The 20856-nt window shown below is 37.9% G+C and overlaps 1 protein-coding gene across 6 annotated transcripts in view; it reads left to right on the top strand.

The window, feature by feature from the left end:
- Positions 1–20856, top strand: part of KCNH7 (potassium voltage-gated channel subfamily H member 7) — a 448856-nt gene that overhangs the window by 375226 nt on the left and 52774 nt on the right. For all 6 annotated transcript variants that reach the window (XM_084799417.1, XM_084799415.1, XM_084799416.1 and 3 more), the window contains 2 exons: positions 822–1221; positions 14361–14560. In XM_084799417.1, coding sequence (XP_084655543.1) covers positions 822–1221; positions 14361–14560 — 600 coding nt within the window. The remainder of the gene's footprint in view (positions 1–821; positions 1222–14360; positions 14561–20856) is intronic.

Raw genomic sequence — 20856 nt, 5'->3', positions numbered from 1 at the left:
TAAACACCATGTAACTATGGAATAATTATATGTTCTGTGAATTATATAGTACTTATACTTGACATTATTTAGGAAACATAAGAAATGAACTTGTAATTTGTACTTATCAGATTTCAATTCCTAACAACCAGTGAAATATCCTATTATTATGTAAAAGTATCCTATCATTAAATACCTGGTCAGTAACAATCATGCAATTAGTTAAGACATATCATACTCCAAAATGCGATTATGATATCATCAAGATACCAAGAAACAATTTATGAATTTGATACACTCAGGAAGGAAAAAGGAAAATCTCATTTAAACATAGATTATAATTCATGCGTGCATTTATCCAAAAAGGGTTCTCACAGTTACAAGAAATGGCTTGACTGCCTGCCTTGTATTGTTCAGGTGTTTTTCAGCTTCAGCTTAGGCTGGTCTACGAGGTCTTTTGGAGTCTTCCTTTCTTGTGATCTTTTCTACAAGCTATGTCACCAAATACCCAATACCATGCAGCAGCTAATATCTCGTTCTTACTCTGTCTCCCCTAAAGAGATAGCAGACCACGTTTCTCATCAGTAAAGGAGACCCCTTGTCTATAAATAACTGTCTCTTTGGATAACGAGTACTTCCCTACAGCATGGCAATTGTGGTGTGTGGTGCGAGCCACACGTTTTTCAAAGTAGATTTAATACTCTTAGGATGAAGAACTAATCGTCCTACTTTATTCAAATCTGGGCTTGTTCTTCCATTTTCTGTTAACAATTCTGCCTTACTTGAACATACTTTGAATTGCTTACAACTGTTTCTGACCATACATGTTTATTTTTTCGCAGACAACAACATTAATTGGTCTTTTGAAGACTGCACGTCTCCTCCGTCTTGTGCGCGTAGCCAGGAAACTGGATCGATACTCAGAATATGGCGCTGCAGTTCTAATGCTTTTAATGTGCATATTTGCCCTGATTGCCCACTGGCTGGCTTGCATCTGGTATGCGATTGGGAATGTAGAGAGGCCCTATCTGACTGACAAAATTGGATGGTTGGATTCCTTAGGACAACAAATTGGGAAACGTTACAATGACAGTGACTCGAGTTCTGGACCGTCCATTAAAGACAAATACGTCACGGCACTTTACTTTACCTTCAGCAGTTTAACCAGTGTAGGATTTGGGAATGTGTCTCCTAACACCAATTCGGAGAAAATCTTTTCCATTTGTGTCATGTTGATTGGCTGTAAGTAGATTTCTCTTTTGCTATCTGAAAATAATAGCACAAAATTGGTATTTCTGAAACGCAGAGAATAAAGTAAAATTGTGGAAACTGTAGAGATAGGGGGATTACACATGTTGATACTATATTTCTAAAGTATGATTTTTGTCTGTGAAGTGAAGAAACAGAAATTACTGTCATATTCTTCTCTTAGAACTAGCTTCAATATCAATATAAAATAAACTCATTACTTGGTGAACCCAGGCTTAGTTCAAGGGACTCCCAAAGTTGTTTGAACCTAAGTATCCTCCTCATGTCCTTAATATAAAACATCATCACCTTGAGGGCTCTATAGATGGCTCCATGGCTAAGGACACTTGATGTTCTTTCATAGGGACCTTGTTCTGCTCCTAGTGGCGACAATCTCCTGTAAATCTGGTTCCAGTCTGATGCCCTCTTCTGGCCTCTGGGAATACAAGACATGAACATAGTGCTTGGATATATACAAGCACTCCCTTGTAAACATAATTTTTAATGGAAAAAATATTTTTAGGTAGAATTAAAAAATGCTTTTACCACAAAAATACTGCCATATATATATTAAATCACTTCTCTACTACATATATTTCCTAACACAACATAAATGCTATGTAAATCTCGTAAGGAAGAATGAGAAAATTGTTTAAACATGTGTGGTATATCCATAAATCTTGAAAACCTTTTTGCTCATGGTTAGTTGAATTCTCAAATGTAAAGACAGGAGTCGCTGTTCTATACATTCAGTAAGGCATCTTTTAAACCCTGGAATATCTTGGATATAAATATATCCAAGTGATGTAGGTCTTTAGATTGAGGGTCTGAAAATAACAGTTCACTTGCTGTTACACAAAATGTGATTGTAATTTATTACTAATAGCTATTTTCTGTTACAAGCCAAGTCCAGTTAAGTTGGAGAAAAGATAGACTTATTGACATAAATATCTCTCTCATACATGGAAAACCATTACAATTATACCTACAATTTCTCCTCTTCTTGATGTTAAACTGCTTTTCTTCTCACATCACACTATGGCCTAAGTTGTTATAATTTACCCTGAAATGGTTTTATACAAGGAGCATAGTTCATTACGTATATTATTTAGAATAAAATATTTTGTGGCAATATGGAGTTGACTTAATAATCCCCCTAGTAAGGACCTGGATGACAGCAGACAACAATAACACCTTCCAAAGGATTATTGTCCTTGGATGGTGCACAAAGCTGGAAAGAGATCTTGACAATTGATTTTCATATGACACCACATTAATTACTGAAATGTCATTAGATAAGGTCTATTTATGAAACTTAAATAAGTTCTTTCAGTAATCTATTCTGCCTGAATTATAAGTTTTATTTCAATAACATTTTCATTAAAAATTCACTTCTTAAGACATGCAAGATCTTCCAATTCTATCCCACTCTGGACTGCAAACACAGACATAGCATTGCATGCAGAAGGCAATGGAATTGGTGCCTAATAAAAATTAGAAATACACACTCAAGGCACCTTTAATCTGTAATTGTAAACACAGAGGGGCTGGAGAGATGATGCAACCAGCAAAGGTTTTGCCTTACAAGCTTCTTTGGTCCCCAGCACCTACATAGACACCCAGTGCTCCCTTGTAACCCAACACTAGGAAAAGCATAAGTGTCCTTATGGCTTTCTGGAAAGCCAGAGGTTTTGTTGAGCTTCAGATCCAGTGAGAAAAAATGAAAAATATGTTGCATGGGCCAGTGAGGTGATTCAGCAGCTAAAGAGACCTACTGCCAAACCTGACAAACTTAATTCAATTTCCAGATCCACATGGAATACTGACACCTACAAGTTGACTTCTTAGCCATACTCAGACCATGGCCTGCACATGCGCAAACACACACACACACACACACACACACACACACACACACACACACACAAACATATACATGCATACTGCATACATGTTCAAAATTAATACATAAAAATGTAATAAATATCTATAATATAAAGTGGATGAGGAAAACATTGAACATCAACTTCTGGCCTCTGCATGTGAATATACACATACACATACAAATGCATATATGTGTGAATACATACAAGCACAAACATCGATACACATGTGCACGTGCACACACACACACACACTCAACAAGAACAGCAAAAAAGTCTATCAGAATATGTTTGACAGCACTTAAAGATTTTAGTTGCATTAATATCAAGCAAGGCAATGAAACGTATCTGTTCTTGAGTAGATATTTATATCTATAAAGTAAATATGGGTGTATATATTAAAGAAAAGAGTACCTGTATTTAAAAACAGCAACTCAAGGAACTTACAAACATTATGACTACTTATCCTGTTCACATCCTAGAAATCCTCAGCACTGTGATGTTAATTATGTAGATCACTTTATTGAAGACAATTTTTAGTACTTAACCTACACGCCATCTCTAGTGTCAGAGAAACGTGACAATTTCTCTTGCTCATTTCCCCCTCCCTTCCATCTTTTTAATTTTCTTTGTCCTCTTTCCTCCTCTTCTTTATTTCCCTCCTTTCTTCTTTGATTCTTTCCTTATATATGCCTTAAATTTTCAAATTTTTTGAAATCAATATAACACTAGGTTACCTGATTAGTACTTTAAAAAGAATCTGTGCTTTCTGCAGATAAATTTGGTCTTTTAAGAGAAAACCCTATTCATATGAGACAGAGAAAAGATCAACTCATATTTCACTTATGTCACTTATTAGAAGACTCATTCCTATAAGCCTTAGTCAAAATGAGAAGTGCAAGATGATGTCATACAGGAAAGGTTTCTACGCATTGCTTGAGAGTTCTCTCATTCTCTGTGATGCCATCAACTAGGTGAAAGGTAAAATTACGCCCTGAAGCACAACAATAATAGCAATATTTGTGAAATTTGCATAGCTGTCAAGGATAATGATTTATTTGTTACTGATATCTCCTGATAGATGAAGTTATGTGCAAAAATTAATTGGTTAATATTGTTTGCAATATTTATGCACTAAGCAAGTCTTATACCCAGAAAGGGGTCTGGTTTCAACATAAAATTAAAATTCAAAACCAAAATTTTAGTGTCAAATATCATCGGTCTGTTAGCTTTAACCATAAATATTATCAGGTTGAAATTTCATCATCCTTCAGCTTCTTTAATTTAAATATTATTATAAGGGGGGAAATGAAGGCACATTGTAGACAAAGGGAAATTATATATGATTATTACTGCATTATTATGCAAGAGAAATAAAAACAAGCAATTCTAAGATATCTGAAGGGAGGAAAAAGTTAATATGCTTTCAGTTCCTGTACTCAGGACTGAAGACAGGAAGAAGAAAAAGTAGAGACCAACATGGGATACATAGTAAGAGCCTCTTAAAAATTGTCTTAGCTAGTACAGGTAACTGGAACGTCTATAGACATTTTGAAATCTGCTATTTTCACTGACTTGCTGATTGTGTACCCATAACAGTGACTGGAGAATTTATTTTAATAGTGTGCATAATTTACAAATGAAAGAACACTGAACATATGTGAGCCTGGGTGTGCTCATGCATTTATATCTACATTTCTAATTTCTAGATGACTTTAGTTTGTTAAATTTTCAGAAAGAGAGTGCTTTCATTTAAGTTTTTAAAAACACGTGACCTAGTCAAGCATGAGTGAGTGTCTTCTAACGCGGACCTGCTTGACAAAGAACTGGTTTTAGTCTACCAGTCGCTGAAACTCTGCCGCTAGCCGGGATGGCGTACCTGGAGCCTCAACCTTCTATCAAACAGACAGAAAACTAAGCAACATGTATGAAGCCATTGTTTTCAGACACTGAGAAACAAGCAGACAATAAGATGGACTGATGCTTCCTATCTGAGGCACTGGGACAGGACTCAAAGTGACGAAAAAAAACACCCGAAACAGGTAACAACAAGTACATCCAGCCAAGGAGAGAAGATCAGAAGTCACAGAGGCCAAGACGTTGGAATCTACAATGCAGAAAGTCAAAGAAAAAAGAAGGCATCTCTCATTTTAAAAAGAGCTCAGAGAACTTCATGAGTTACCAACAGGAACTTACAGATCTCTTCTGAGACATGAACACATGGAATGACAGCCCTTGGGCCTTGTAAAGAACTCACACAGGTCTGAGAGACGTTAAAATTCAAACCAGCAGAGTAGAACGCCTCACTGAGTATCCAGATTGCTCAGTAGAAATCTTAGTAAAATAAAGCCATAGAGCCAGAACTAATATGGCCCTTGCAAAGCTTTAGAAGCAAGCCTCGTGCCTGATCACGGGGCTAGGGACAACGCCCAGCAGTAGAGCACTTACCCAGCACAAAAATCAGCCTGATCTTCAAGTGGTCGATCAGCAAGGCTACAGCAGCTAACTGGAAAAAAAAATGACTGAACAATGCAAGGAAGCAACCAGAAGGCAACACAAATTAGACACCCGGGATTACATCAAATTAAACAGCAGAGAAAACAATCTAGTAAAGAGACGGTCCACAAAATGGAAGAAAATACTTATAAACTATATATCTGAGGAGGGTTTAGTATCTGGAACATGGAAGAAACTCCAAGGTCTCAAAAACAAAAGTCGATACAGTTTATCAGGAGCAAAGGGCTTAAATGGACATTTACCAAAAGATGACAAATGACCAAATGCAGCAAAGCGTTCAGTGTCTCTAATTCCCATGGAAACACACGTTAAAACCAGAAAAACTCATACCATTCTATTGCCAAAAATACCAAAAATAAATGCCAACCAGGAAAAAAAATCTTGAATACTGCTGGTGGGAATACAAACTAATATAGCTATTATAAAATGTAAAAATGAAAGTACTATATGATGATGTAGCAATTTCACTACTGGGTTTACATGCCAGGGAAATGAAATCAGTCAAAATCATTTCTCTATACCCCATCTTTACTCCAACACAATTCATAATAGTTCATAAATGCAAATAACTTCAGTGCTACTAATGGCTAGATGAAGGGAATTTGGTACACATACATATGGGTGGTAACAAAAAGAAAAGGGAAAGTGTAGGGAAAGTTAAGGACAGATTGATAAATGTGTAATAAATTAGAGTTGAATATGAATAAGAAGTTCTAGTGTGCTACTACACCTAATATGACTGTAGGTAGAAACTGACTAGAGGATTTTTGATGTTTTACCACAAAGAAAGAATAAATGTGTGAGGGAAGAGAAAACACTGCACAAAATATAGTATGATGCCCCATAAATATATAGATTGTGTGTTTCTATATGTCACCCCCAAAACACTTAAATTTGATTTTAAGGGGGGGAAAGGGTGTGGGAACTAAGAAGACTGCTCAGTGAGTAAAGTACTTGCTAAGCAAGCCTGAATGAATGTCCCCCACCTTTTTCACTGTCCAACAACTACATAAAAAGTCTGAACATGGTGACAAGTGTCTCCCCTAACCCATCACTGGGGGAGGGGTATCCCTGGAGCTTGCTAGCTAGGCAGTCCACTGACAAGATCCAAGGTCAGTGACAGACCTTGCCTCAAAAAAACCCAAGCTGTATAAGTGACTGAGGAAAATCTCTCCATGTCTGATGTCACCATCTGAGCTCCACATATGCCTTTATGTCAAGAGTACATGTGCATGCACATGCACACACATTAATATAACACACACACACATACACAGATACTAACACACCAAAATAAGTAAGTAAACAGAATGAGCAGTCCAGCATTCTTAAAAGAAGAAAAAGTACAGCACTGTGCAATGTTAATTCAAAATAATTTCAGCTGCTATCACGCACACACACACACACACACACACACACACACACACACACACAAGGATCAGGTCATAAGCAAGAGAGAAAACAGATGAAAGACATGTGGAGCTGACAGAAATGACTTGACTAGCAGGTGAAGCCAAATGCTTGACAAATGCGGGCATGCAACCCTCAAAAAGAGGAGCAAACAGAAACAAGAGCTGGAGCCCCAAGCATGACAGGAACTAGCGGAGATGTATTCAGAAATACTCACTGGCTTAGTTTTTTTTTTTTTTTTCAAGATTGAAGAAAACTGTAAACTAGAGGCTCAAAAAATTCAGTTAATACTAAACAAACAGTAAATAGGACATATCAAGGCACATTATTAAAATGTCAAACACTAGACATAAAGTGAAATTTTCAAAGGTGATAAAAGGAAAACTAAGGCATTATGTATAACAAAAAAAGAATAAAACTGACAGATTTATTGTATACAGTGGGATCAACAAGACAGTAGGAAAAATCTCTAAATTGATCTTCTAATGAAAAGAAAAAGAGTATCTGTCAATCTGGAAATCTATTATTAAACGGGATTTCAAGTAAGGACAAGAAAGCAAACGACATCATTTACCATGAGCAGACTGTGAGGAACTATAAATTCTTCCAATGAAAGGAGAACTAAACCCTGTGAAAGTGTGGGTGGCACAGGAATGGAGAAGATTAAAACTGGTAAATATATGAATGAACTGAAAACCCTCCCTTGTCTTTATAAATCTCCAAAATAATTGACTAATGGGAAAAACCTGTTTGTGAATTGATAGGTTTTGTAAATTATGTAAAGAGTGGTGTGACAATGGAAGCACAAGGAAGTGGGGGGGGAGCGTGACGCAGGAGATCCTAAAACATAAAGAAGTTGGGGGCATGACACAGGAGTTCCTAAAGCACTAGGAAGTTGGGGGTGACACAGAAGGTCCTCACAGCTGGGAAATCCCTGAATCACTTGAGGCGATATTAAGTGTTTGAGAAAGAAATAATTATGTGGGAAACTAAAAACAAAATTAATGAAAGTTAAAATAAAATTGCCAAACCTATAGGAATCAGCTAAAACAATGCTCAAAGAGTTTGTTGTAAAGATAAAAGCAATAACCTAGAAATCCTAAATATGTATTTTACAAAGTTAGCAAAAGACAAATAACTAACATAGGAAAGAACGATAGAGCTGAGAGGAAAGTAATAGGCATGAAGCTATTTGAATACATAACATAGACATAGACGGTAGACATAAATTCCGGCTCTTTCAAAGGGTTAGTACAGTTAATGCTCCTTCTATGGACCAAGTTACAAATGCTTTCCATTACAAAAGGAATATTTCAATTCCAAGACATTGGAAAGCCAGGCTCTTAAACCTGTTGCCCAGCAGAGGTGCAGCACCCTCATTTCACCCCTGCTGCTTGGCTACACCACTTCCCTGTACAAGACCTAGGGCAACAGGCCAACAATCACCTACACCATGCGCCCTTAACTCCCACAGTCCTCTAGGAGAATGTGTCAGTGCTCTTAATGTTGCAGTTTCTGTAAATGTTGCTCCTGTTCATTTGGTTTGCAACGTCCAAGAGCAATGTCAACACTGCTTCACCACCTCTGACACAGTGAAATTAGACTAGGAAGTCTGACGATGACATGAACCTCAGTCCTTTTTGTACAATTTGGGTGAAAATCTAGGCTCTGGGCCTTGAGGTGCCAGTCAATGGCAAAGCATTTTACTGGTGCGAAAGGCTCTGAATTTAATCCCCAATACCAACACCACGACCACCACAACAACAACCACATAAATAAATAAATAAATAAATAAATAAATACATTTATGATTCACCTCTTACAACAAATTGCACTATAGATAACATTATGATAAAAGACCTTCTACCTTGTTTTTAAAATTACATATCTGTAGGCCCGGCTAAGCAATCAATCAAGACACAGACATTTATTATATTTTAAGATAGCCTTAGTTAATCTGGGGCAGGGCAGATCGCAATCCTCTAAATTGCCTCCCATAGTAGGGCAGGCATGAGATCCCTGTCTCAATCCCATGCCATCCGTGTGTAATAACTTCTATCAAGCTACCTCCCATCCATAATCCCAAATACTTGTTCATGTTCTTCATCTGGACCAGATTCTCCATCCATACCACGGGCCATGTGCTTCTCCTCCAGCTAACCCATGGCGGCCTTCCTCTCTTCACCTCAGGTCTACTTCTCCTGGTGGTGGTCCTTCTTCTTCCCAGAATTCCTCTCTCTCCTAGCTCCATCTATCTCCTGTCCTGCCCAGGTGGTATGGCTTTTTATTAAGCAAAAGGTTGTTCACAGAGACAGTAAGCACTAATTAGCGTCAAAATAAATCAGACCATCCCCCAACACTTTAAAGTAAAATTTGATGAGTTAATATTTCATCAAAGTTACTTTATTTTCTAATGGCATTGTTCAACTGGGTGTGATGGCACATTCCTTTAATCCCAGAACTTGGTAGGAAGACACAGGTGTGAGTTTGAAGCCAAGCTCCTCTACACAGTGATTTTCAGGTCAGCCAGGACAACATGGTGAGATGTCACCTCAAAAATATCAATTGACAATGTTTAAAACAAAGAAAATGAAAGTGAAAAACTAGGAGAAAATATTTTAAAGATATAAATTAAAAAGCTTGGTATCCAGGATATATTAAGAATTTTGACTTGACAAAAAGATAATTGTTTTTTTTTAATGAGCAAATTATTTTCATAGATACAGGACACATACAAAAAAAGGCACCTTAATGTTAAAAAAAAAAGTTCATTTAAAAGTGAAGGATAGCAGGTTACCAAGAAGAGACTTGATACCCTATGAGCATATACAGGGGGAGGAAATCCCCCTCAGGAACAGTCATAGGGGAGGGGAATAAGGGGAAAATGGGAGGGAGGGAAGACTGGGAAGATACAAGGGATGGGATAACCATTGAGATGTAACAAGAATAAATTAATAAAAAATTTTTTAAAAGTGGTACTAATCGTTGGTGAGATGCAAATTGAACACTAATGAGACTACATACGCTCTCATTGTAACTTTAAAGTGGCAGTACCAAATGTCAGCAGGATATGGAACAAATGGTATTGCCACAGTATGCTGGTGGGGACATAAAATCAGACAACTCTGGCAAACTTGTTTCGTGTAAAGTTAAAGAAGCCACACCACCCAGCAATTCCACACCTAGGTGTTTAAGGAGGAAACAAAAATACACGCCCACACAAAGGCTTGTACACAAATTTTTACTCAAAACAGCCAATGTGTAGAAAAGGAATGTTTTTTTTTCCCCATCAGCAGATGATATACACAAACTCTGGTACATTGTTATGATTTTTAAATTAACAACAACCAAAAAAAAAAAAAAAAAGAAAAGAAAGGGGCCTGATAGATGCAATGATTCTTGGCCTTATGCACAGCAAAAGCAAATTCAGATGGTATGTGTGCTGCCATCCCCAGCAAGCGAAGTTCATCACTGCAGTTCCAGGACTGTAATTTGCACAGGCAACTGAGCGGTGCAAGGAAATGTTCTGGGAAGAGAGAAACAGGCTGGTCTCTCACGCTTGTCACAGCTAAATAAACTGCACACATATAATGGATACATCTAGATACTGGTTATATTAATTATGCACCAATGAAGCTTCACCCTTAAGTTACATATTCTTATCTGCAGGGGGTAGATTTTTTTAAAAACAAATTGTAGTGGTCCTAATAGAATACACAATACTTTATTAGTAACTAATATGTTTGCGAATGGGCTGAAGAAGGATATGCTCATTTTGTTTCTATAAAACGTCAGCCTAAAGAAAACAATTTTGGTGAAGTCAAAACTTTCCACCAAAGAAAGCTTAAAAGGCTAAGTGGAATGTTGAGTCGGATAGAAAAAAGTCCCATACACAAATATTTATCGTTGTTTCATTTATTTGTTTATTTTGCTAATGTGCATTTTACCAATATTCTACGGCAGTGATGGGCCACAACTAAATGGGTTATGCAGAATATAATGATTTGTTCTCTCTAGCTGGCCATGTTTTGCTTTGAAAGGGTGGGTGGAGGGAATGCAAACCTCATCTCTTCCTTAGGAGTTTAAAAATCATCAGCTTAGACCTTATGAAAGATGTCCCCCAGTTTTTCATTCGGGTCCCCAATTAGGTACTTAGAATGTAGGTTTTCCATCTTGACAGTTAGCAGTTCCTGGATCAGTGCTAGCCTTTTGATTCATTTTCATGGCGAGATGGAGATAAAACTGACGTATCTATTAAGGCCTCACTAAGAACCGACTCCTGACCTCCTCCTTTCATATCTAAGCTTCAGGGCCTTGTGCACTCATTATCTGCCTCATGAGTATGTGAGAGGAACTTGTGGAAATGTAAATGTAAATAATAAGAAATATAAGTAGAATATCCTTCTAACATGACCCACAGGAATCAATTTCTGGTGGACATTTGCTATCTCTCTTCTTAACAGACTATCAATTTACTCCAATTAGAAACACTTTCTATCTGCTGCTTCACCTAAACTACCGATAGACACAGGAGATAACTGATGTTTCACCAACTCAGCCTCCCTCCAGAGCTTTTCTTTAATCAAGATTTTCACAGAAGAACAAAACACATACTTAGGATAAGGAAGTGATCTGCCGAGTTTTGCAGGAGAACCAAGGCATAATTTCATCCTCGGTTAGTACATTCCAATCTCAAAAGAAGATCGATCTCCTACCTTGGACAGTAAGAAAGGATAAGGTCTCGCTCGCTCCAATTTGCAGTCTACTCAGACCTTCGGTGGACTGGGTGAATGTTGGCTACTTACAGAGGAGAAGTCAAACTGCATCACTTAGCCGAAATGGTACTTTCAAGCAGACTCACCCTTACAGATTCACATGGAGTGGCATGAAATCAAACTCTGGCCCAGTCAAGCTATCATGAAATGAATCCTCACATTTCCTCACCTTTTTACCTATCTTAATAACTGATCGCATCTTTCCCAGAAATGTTCCCTTCTTCAGGCATCTCTGGAACACAAAGACCATCACAATTAAACACGATAAAATAGTGAAGGGAATGAGCTGGGGAGGGAAAACAAATGGTCAAGAAAACGCATTAGTGTAACAGAGCCTAAATCAGGTAGCAACTGCTTTGTAAATGAGCAAGCAGCTTTTAGAGAACTGTTGAGAGAATGCATTTCAAGGAAGATGTGTTGGATGAACATAGCTGAATCTCATACTTCAAACTGTGCTGTTGCTTTTGATTCTTCTTCATCTACTTGGTGTACTGTGGCCCCAGAGCCTGAAACCTTTATTGCCACATCATACGCATTCTTAAAAAGTTATCCCAAATAGCATTAATGAAGATATTCTAAATGCTGAACCTAAATTGGTATCATAGCACTTTCTCTCCATAGATGAGCAAAAATTATATATGCATGTGAGTATTCATATTATATAAATATATATCAAATTGCATATATTATCTTATGGTATATAATACACACATATATATAATTTGATATATATGTGCATATCATGAATCTATGTATGATATATATGTCAAATTGAAACAAATGTAAAACTACATGCAATTTAACAATCTAAGAAAAATCTAAAATTAGTCAAGTAGTTGAGAACTCCAAAGTGTTGAAAATTTGCAATACAGTTTTATTATGAAAAGATTAGATTCCAGACTGTGATAGAAATAAGTTGTTGTTTTCAAAAAAAAAAACATTTGAAGTCTAATTCAAACTATAATTTTTAAATTTGTATTGTAACATCAATTATTTCATAATTTCACATATGCATGCAATGCAGCTTAATCATGGCCACCCCTGACTTGTCCCAGCCCCACTTCTCCCATTAACCTTATTTTATAACCCACCAAGTCCAGTTTGTGCTACCATGGGTGTGAGGTCATTCTCTGGAACATGGTTGCTCTACCAGGAACCACAACATTAAAGTAAACGAATCCCCTCCCCAGGAAGCCATCAGCTGTTAGGTGTGCTTTCCTGCTCCGTGCTGGAGTGGCCTGGTGTGTTCTTGTGCACGCCAAGCACAGCCTCTGTGAGTTCATGAGGGCAGTGGCCCTGTCATCAGAAGACACTGTTGTGCTCTGGTCCTCCCTGACTCTAGCCATGGACATCTTCATACCTCTTCTTCCTTGATGTTCCCTGAGCATTGGAGGGAGGAGGAAGTGTACTGAAGATGCCCCATCTGTGCCTGAGTACTCTTAATATACTGACTCTCTGCACGTTGACCCATTGCGAGTTTCTGTGTTGTCTATCAGCAGCACTAAAAAACACCTCTGATGTGGCCCAAGAGTTTCACTAAATACATGAGTGAGAGATACAGATTTAGAGAGCAGATACTATGTCCGTATTGGAAAGTAATAATGGTAGGCTCACCCTGGAGCATATGACCTTCCCAACAATGTGTTCTTGGCCAGATTTATAGTACTAGGCATGAGGTTCCTTCTGTGGAGCTTATGTTGGTTACCATTTGGCTACCATTGCACCCACGGGCATATTTAACCATGCTGATCCTCACTTTAGCTTTAAGTTCACAACCAAGTAAGACTGTTGATCATGTTTCTCCATAGCAGTCTGCATGTCATTTTCAAATACTATGACAACCAGCCAGCAGAGGAAAAGCTTCCTGGTCCACATCAATTTGCTTTCTCCATTTTCCATGATAATACTGTATAGGAAGAGAGCTATCCATATGTCAGTCTACTATTTTATAATATCTATATGTTAAATTGGAGTTATCCTACACATAGGATAATGTTCCTCCCCAAAGCCGCAGGTCACCAAGTTTAAAAGTTCAGGGCCATGAATATGGTACTTTCCCTAGAGTTGTTGGTTTGAGGTGTCCTAGAGACTCCAAAACAATACAGGGTATTGCCAATGCTCTTAGTTGACCACCAGAACTTGGTGATCCGTCTATCTATACTATTGAAAAAGTGGTTTAAAAACTCCTAAAAGATTGTTCTGCCTCATGATTTTTTCAAGAAAAATACAGTAGTGTTGACTGTGATTTAGCTTATTACAACTAGGATGGCTTATCATAAATGTATTGAACATCAATTAATGTTCTTGGTTGCATGTGTATCTTATAAAGCAATATCAGTTTTACTTTAACTCATAATAATTTTGAATAATTTACATTTCTTTACTGTTAAAAATACAAAGAATGATTAGTTTACCCAAGGACCAAGGGTAAATTTATATATACTTGGGCTAAATAAATACAATCAGCACATTTGATATTCTGAGACAGTATGTTATGCCATGCCCAAGTTCAATGTTTCCCCATAACTTTGTTTTTTATCCAATCCAGCCCTAATGTATGCAAGCATTTTTGGGAATGTTTCTGCAATTATTCAAAGACTGTACTCGGGAACTGCCAGGTACCACATGCAGATGCTGAGAGTAAAAGAGTTCATTCGCTTCCACCAAATCCCCAACCCTCTGAGGCAACGGCTTGAAGAGTATTTCCAGCACGCATGGACTTACACCAACGGCATTGACATGAACATGGTATGTATTTCTGTTTCCCGAAACAGAAGCTGCACAGGCATTACAGCTATAGCGAACTAAAAGGCCAGTCTCACCAGCTTTGAGCCCTGTGCTTTTGTTTCCTTCTCTTGGATGTTTATTTTCTCCCCTGGAGATAGTGTCTCATTCTCAATTCATGGCATTGCATGGTGCTATATCTAGTTATACTGTGTGGCAAAGGCATTATAACGTGATGCAAACTGATATAACTATGTGTCATAGAGTTCCCACCTCCAATTAAAGGAAACATTGTCTTAGCTAAAACTCAGGCCTTCATGGTATGGCCTGGTTATTAACAAGCAAACAAAAAACAACAACAAAAGGAGCTGAACCCATCTGCCATTAAGATTTGGAACATGAACTGTGATAATTCTGATGACCCCAAGCAGAGATCCAAGATTGACGTATTTTTTTGAAGTAGGACATTTTGAATACTCCTAGAAAAGATTAGAGGCCTTAAGTATGTCAGCAAGCATTTTATAATAGGAAGTTTCATACTTCCTTAACAATTAATTATATTCTATTTCAGTATTCTTGGTTTAATGACTGTTTCTGCTTAAGGGGAGGGGGGACGACAGACATTCCTTAACATCTTTTAAAATAGTTGATATTGAAAAAAGAGAAGACACTTTTCTCAAGCTCCTCCTGAACCACTGCACAAAAGTCGGCATAGATCCAATGGCTGATTTCTGAAGAGCTCTTTTTAGGATTGAGAGGATGGTTTCCATTATTCTCCTTGCTGTATGGCTTTGGAGACTCAATGCTAGGGCTAAATTATGCAGCAGAGCCGAACACCACTTCACATTACAGAGCTATAGGAAAAGAGAGAAATATGCTGCACCCTGTTCAGAAGATTCTCCTGAAAAGGCATCACTCACACTTAATAATTCCATCAGTTGCATGATGCCACTTTTTTGTGTGAGTGTATATGTTCAGTTTAGATTGCTATCTTACATTTGACCAGAGTTGTTCTAACAAAAAGACAATAAATCAAATTTAGAAGTCATGGGGAAGGCCATAGAGCAATTACTGCCAACTCAAAGACACATTTATATATAGATATATTTATCATACCTGCATGTGATTTATTTGAGTAAGAAATAAAATCATATTTTGATAAAAAAATTAATTTGAAGAAATAAATGAGCAAATCTGAGCCAAAAAATGTAACTCAAGTCCATGAGCTGTTACTTCCAGTTGTCCCAAAGTTCATGGTGGAATCTCCACTTAATAAAGTGATCTCTTCTGAGATGATTTTTTAATCTTGCAAGAAAGAGCACCTATATATTGGTTGCTTTCACAAACTGTGATTGTGATTGTTTAACAAAGATACCAGCATTCAAAACCACTGGGGAGTCTCTAGTGTTGGGCTGGCTTAAGCAGTGTCAAGAACTTTTAATTAAAATATGTGTCACTCAATTTTATTGTTTCATACTGCCAGAGTATTTCAATAACAGTAGTAAAACAGTCATTTATTTTACCTCCCTTCTCCATAAAATCTAGATTTATGACCTTTTTTGTGATAAAATATTTTGTGACAACTATTTACCTATCATTGTTTGACTCTCTTACCTATAAATATGGTTTATATACCACTTGCCTATTTACAATGTACTTATGAAAGATTTATCTCTTTCCTGTCTGCTTCACACCTTAACACATGGAATCACAACACCCACCGGTAAGAACAGGAGGTATTTATATGCAATTTAATTCTCGTGTAAATTGTGGAGAATACCCTTGCTATCTGTCAGGTTTAGAGCTTGTTAAATGATTTCCAGTGTTAGTTCTGATCCTTTTTTTTTGTTGTTGTGCATGATGTAGCAGAGGAAATACAAAGCAAGAAGCGGGGGAAGATAACACGGAAAAGGCCAAGTACAGAATAGAAATTCTCCATTGTAGTAACAACTGGACCTCCAACAATGTTAATGTTCAGTGCCCTACTCCTCACAAAAGTGTACTGCTCCGCCCCCATTCCCACTCTGGTAGAGGTTATGGGTATACGGTTTGCATTAGATAATTGTCATAAAGAAAATGTCATTCTCTTTCATCATCCTCTTCTCATGATGTAGGTGCTTTTCTCTCCTCTCATCTGCATGCCAGTATTACATGATCCTGGAGCGTGTGAGCTCTGAGCCATGTGCCGCTGAGACTTGCATGTGGTTTTGAACACTTGACTTTGCACGAACTCCTTGTTTGTACATGCTGTCTACATTTTCATTTTGTGACTGCAAAGTGAGTAAAACAAAACAAAAAAAAAGGGGAAGAAAAGAAACCCAACGCCAGATATCTCTTGAAACAGCAAATAGAAGATGCATGACATGTAAAGCAAAGTTGATTAGAGAAAAACAACTGTAGTATCAGAATGTTGAGAGGTTAAAAAAGAAGGAAAGAGAAAGAAAATTTTAAAAGACCTGGGTTTTTTTTTTTACCTCCAAAACCATATTGTTAAAGATTCTTGTGTCTTGTCAAATTATTGTTGGTAAAATTATAATTTCCAAATAGTTAAAAAGTAGATAGTTTATGTACTGTGATACAAAAGCCTACATCAAACTGTTATATTTTGCATCAGCATTCCATATTATTTCATTTAAGTATAAGCTTAAATATAATTTCTCATGAAACATTTCAGGTCATTTTCTTTACTGTTGAGTCAATTTCAAATGAAGTAAAAGTTTCCAAGAACACAGCTAATTCACCTAAAATTATTTCATGATTACATTTGATTGCTTAGCACACCACCAAAACAGGAAATAATTTACCTAAAAAAGTAGGGTCTTATCCCTTAGTCCTTCTAGCTTTTACTTTTCATATACACTGTTACCAGTATGTTCTAAAACAGAAGACATTTATGGATTTCCTTTTGCTTGAACCAAAATGGCCCAGAGTACAAAAGGAAAGGGTCAAGCAAAGAAATGCAGTAAAAAGAATATGTTTCTCAGAGTCTAACTTCTAATTAGGGACTGGATAATTGTCTCAAGCATGTGTACATATTAATTCTTGAAAATATTTCCCTTCTGCATGCAGAAACAGCTAGTTAGGAATAAAGAGATGTTTTCTCAAGTTAGAGCTGATAGCATTCCAAAGAATGTCCCCAAGTCAAAGCCATTTCTTAATTCAGTCTGAATCTTTCTGAAGTTAGCCAACATTAATTTTAGTGAGAATGCTACCAAGAAAATGGAAAGTATTTTCTGTGTGAGTGTAAAACTAAAAACACTAACACCACAATTAAGAGTGATGAAAAGCCCTGAAGGTCCAAATGTCCTTTATCATAACAGAAAGTAAATCTATAATCTAATATTAACATGGACGATTATGTTCATTTAGTGGTGGGATTTTTGCCTTCCTAAAATTCCTGCTACCACAACAACCAGACAATGGCTAAAAAACAGGAAAACTTCAGAAGACCTAGGCACTAATTTTCAACCTGCCACCACTCGTGTGCAAGTCACTTAATCTTTCTGCAGTGTTAATATTTTAAAGGCACCTGCACTTATAATGTTTTAAAGGCACTTGTGATCAAATACAATATGTGCATCATACTCTATCTGCTGCCTACTTCCTCTGCTTCCTGTAGTGAGCATCTGAGCCTTCTTAATGGAACCTCTTGCATTGAATGTTGGTCAAAAAGCCATCTTCTAAGGGGATAGTAGAATCATTGATTGTGGAAACATAAGCAGGAGATCAAGACAAGCATACATACACACACACACACACACACACACACACACACACACACACACACATACACACACATACATGCACACACTGAATCAGAGCTAGCACAAAGGCAACCATTCCCGGAAACATAAGCAGGAGATCAAGACAAGCATGCATGCACACACATACACACACACACACACATGCACGCACACACTGAATCAGAGCTAGACAATCCAATAATTTTTACTTAGTTGGTTTTAGGAAAGGCAGAGTAGAGATGTGTGAATTTTTACTAGGATTCCTTAATGAATGAAAAAATTGAGAGATGAGTATAGGAAGTAGCTGGACTAATAGAATAGATAAGAAATAAGTTATCCAGAAAGGTTAACAGATAAAATCACTCTGAACACAGGTAGGGAAAAAAAATTAATAAGGGATGGAGGAGTCCCTGCAGGTATCCAGGCAGGGAAATGAGACAGGCAAAAAGATAAGAATAAAAACCCAGTGCAGATTGACTTCATCAACCTGGATCAGACTTCAGGGAGTCTAATAGCAGGAGCTTTATTCCCAATGTATTTAATCCCAGTATAATTTGAAAAAAAAAATAGTTTCCTGGTATGATGCAATCCCTGTGGTATGAAAAAAAGTGTAATTACATTGAAACTCAACTTGGTACAGGTCATTTCTTCCAAGATGGGTTCTGGAGATAAGCTACCTGTATTAGTTTAAGGGCCTATGGGCTTGGCCTGGTCTCGGTCACTAGGGCTATTAGCCACCTGTGGTCCTGGTTGTGGGAGCCTTGGGAGAGTCATTTAGATTACTAGCTGCCTCCAGTCCTGTTTTTAGGAGTTTGATATGCCCTGGCCCAAGAGATAACACAGGCCACCAGGCTGCTAATCACTTTCATTTTGGGTGGAAGGACAGGTTTTTCACCTTTCCCATTACAAAGACAAAGCTATGTGCTTAGCATTCCTGGTTTCTCTGGAGATCTGTGGGTGCAAGGACCTTGGTGCTATGCTCCCTACAATGTGACATGATGGCTTTCAGGAATATGGGGAAAAACTCACCAGTGCTGTACTACATGGTCTAAGCTCCCACGTTAGCCACACTCTAGATGAATGGTGAGAGAGTGGAGATGTGAGACGGCAGTATAGCTACAGGGGCAGAGTGGTTGAGGATCTCAGTGAAGGGTCAGCTTCCCAGCCTAAAAAGTTTCCCCGGGGACAGTGATATCCTGTGTGACACAGAATGCTTCTGAAGAGAAGCAACATATAAGGCCAAAGCAGGACAAAGACTGATAAGTGACAAACTGTTTAATAGAGATCCTTATTTCTTGGGACTGGTGTAATTTTTATTATTTATTTATTTACTTACTTATTTACTTATTTGCTTAGTTTTTTGTGTTTTTTTTTGGGGGGGTTGGTTGTTGTTGTTTTTTGGGGGGGTTGTTTCTTGTTAGTTTGTTTTTGTTTTGGCTTTTTAAGACAGGGTTTTTCTGTGTAGCCCTGGCTGTCCAGGAACTCTCTCTGTTGATCAAGGTGGCTTGAAACTCAAACATCTGCCTGCCCACTGCTTCCAGAGTGCTGGGATTAAAGGTGTGTGCCACTCTACCCAGCTGGGACTGGTGTAGTTTCTAAGAAATATTTTAATCAAAAGTTTATTCTCCTCGTTTTCACATCTCTTCTGTTTTCTCAACTACAGGACAGAGTAGCCTCTAGTCCTGTTTTACATCTCCTCATCAAACTGTACGCAGTGAAAATTCCATTTTTGGGAATCAGAAAGATGGCTCAGTCAGCCTCAAAAACATGAACACCTGAGCTCAATCTCCATAACCCACTAAAGAAAAGGCAGCGGTTTCTACTTTATGTTTCTACTACAGGGAAGGCAGACACAGGTAGACTCCCCAGTCAGCCTGCAAGGTACATGGCAGGCCAATTAGACACCTTGTCTCAATAAACCAAGTGGGTAGCAGCTGAAGACTGACCTACAAGTTTGACCTCTGGCCTCCAGAAGCATGTGCACACATGTGAATTCATTCCTACATACTCACGAATGCACACATACACCACACACACACACACTGAGAAAAAACACTCATTTTGTACACTTACTTAAATAGTTTCTTATGTGCTAGACTTTCATCTTCAGATCACATTTTTTTTTTTTAATATACAACAGTGAAGTGCTGTGGTTCTCCTCTTCTGGGGACAGGGGGTGCTGTTGGCCACCATCCCACTGAGGCAAGAGAAACAGAAGATGAGAAGCAAAGCCTAGCAGGCCGTTATTGATCACTCTGGGAACCACTTCAGGGGATAGTTCAACTTCAATCAGGGAGAGCAAAGGCTATATAGCTCTTCGGGAATGGGTGGAGTGTTTCCACCAAAGACATTCATAATTGGGTGAAGTCGGGCACTTTAAGGATGCTTGTTTTGCTTTGGGCAGCATGCTCATATCATACGAACAGGAACACAGTAGTTATTTATCCTACAGGTGCAGGGAGGGGAGAGCTAGCAGGGAGCTGTGTCAAGAACACAATTAAATGTGGTTAGGGGTGTCTATGTCTAAAGACGCTCTCTAGACAAGTCAGGTAGAGAGCTAGGAACAGGAAATCGTGC

Source organism: Acomys minous, assembly GCF_964271855.1.
Source record: "Acomys minous genome assembly, chromosome: 10".
In the NCBI taxonomy this organism is placed as follows: Eukaryota; Metazoa; Chordata; class Mammalia; order Rodentia; family Muridae; genus Acomys; species Acomys minous.
The sequence above is the reverse complement of the archived record's forward strand: the minus strand, read 5'-3'. Positions and strand labels throughout refer to the sequence as shown.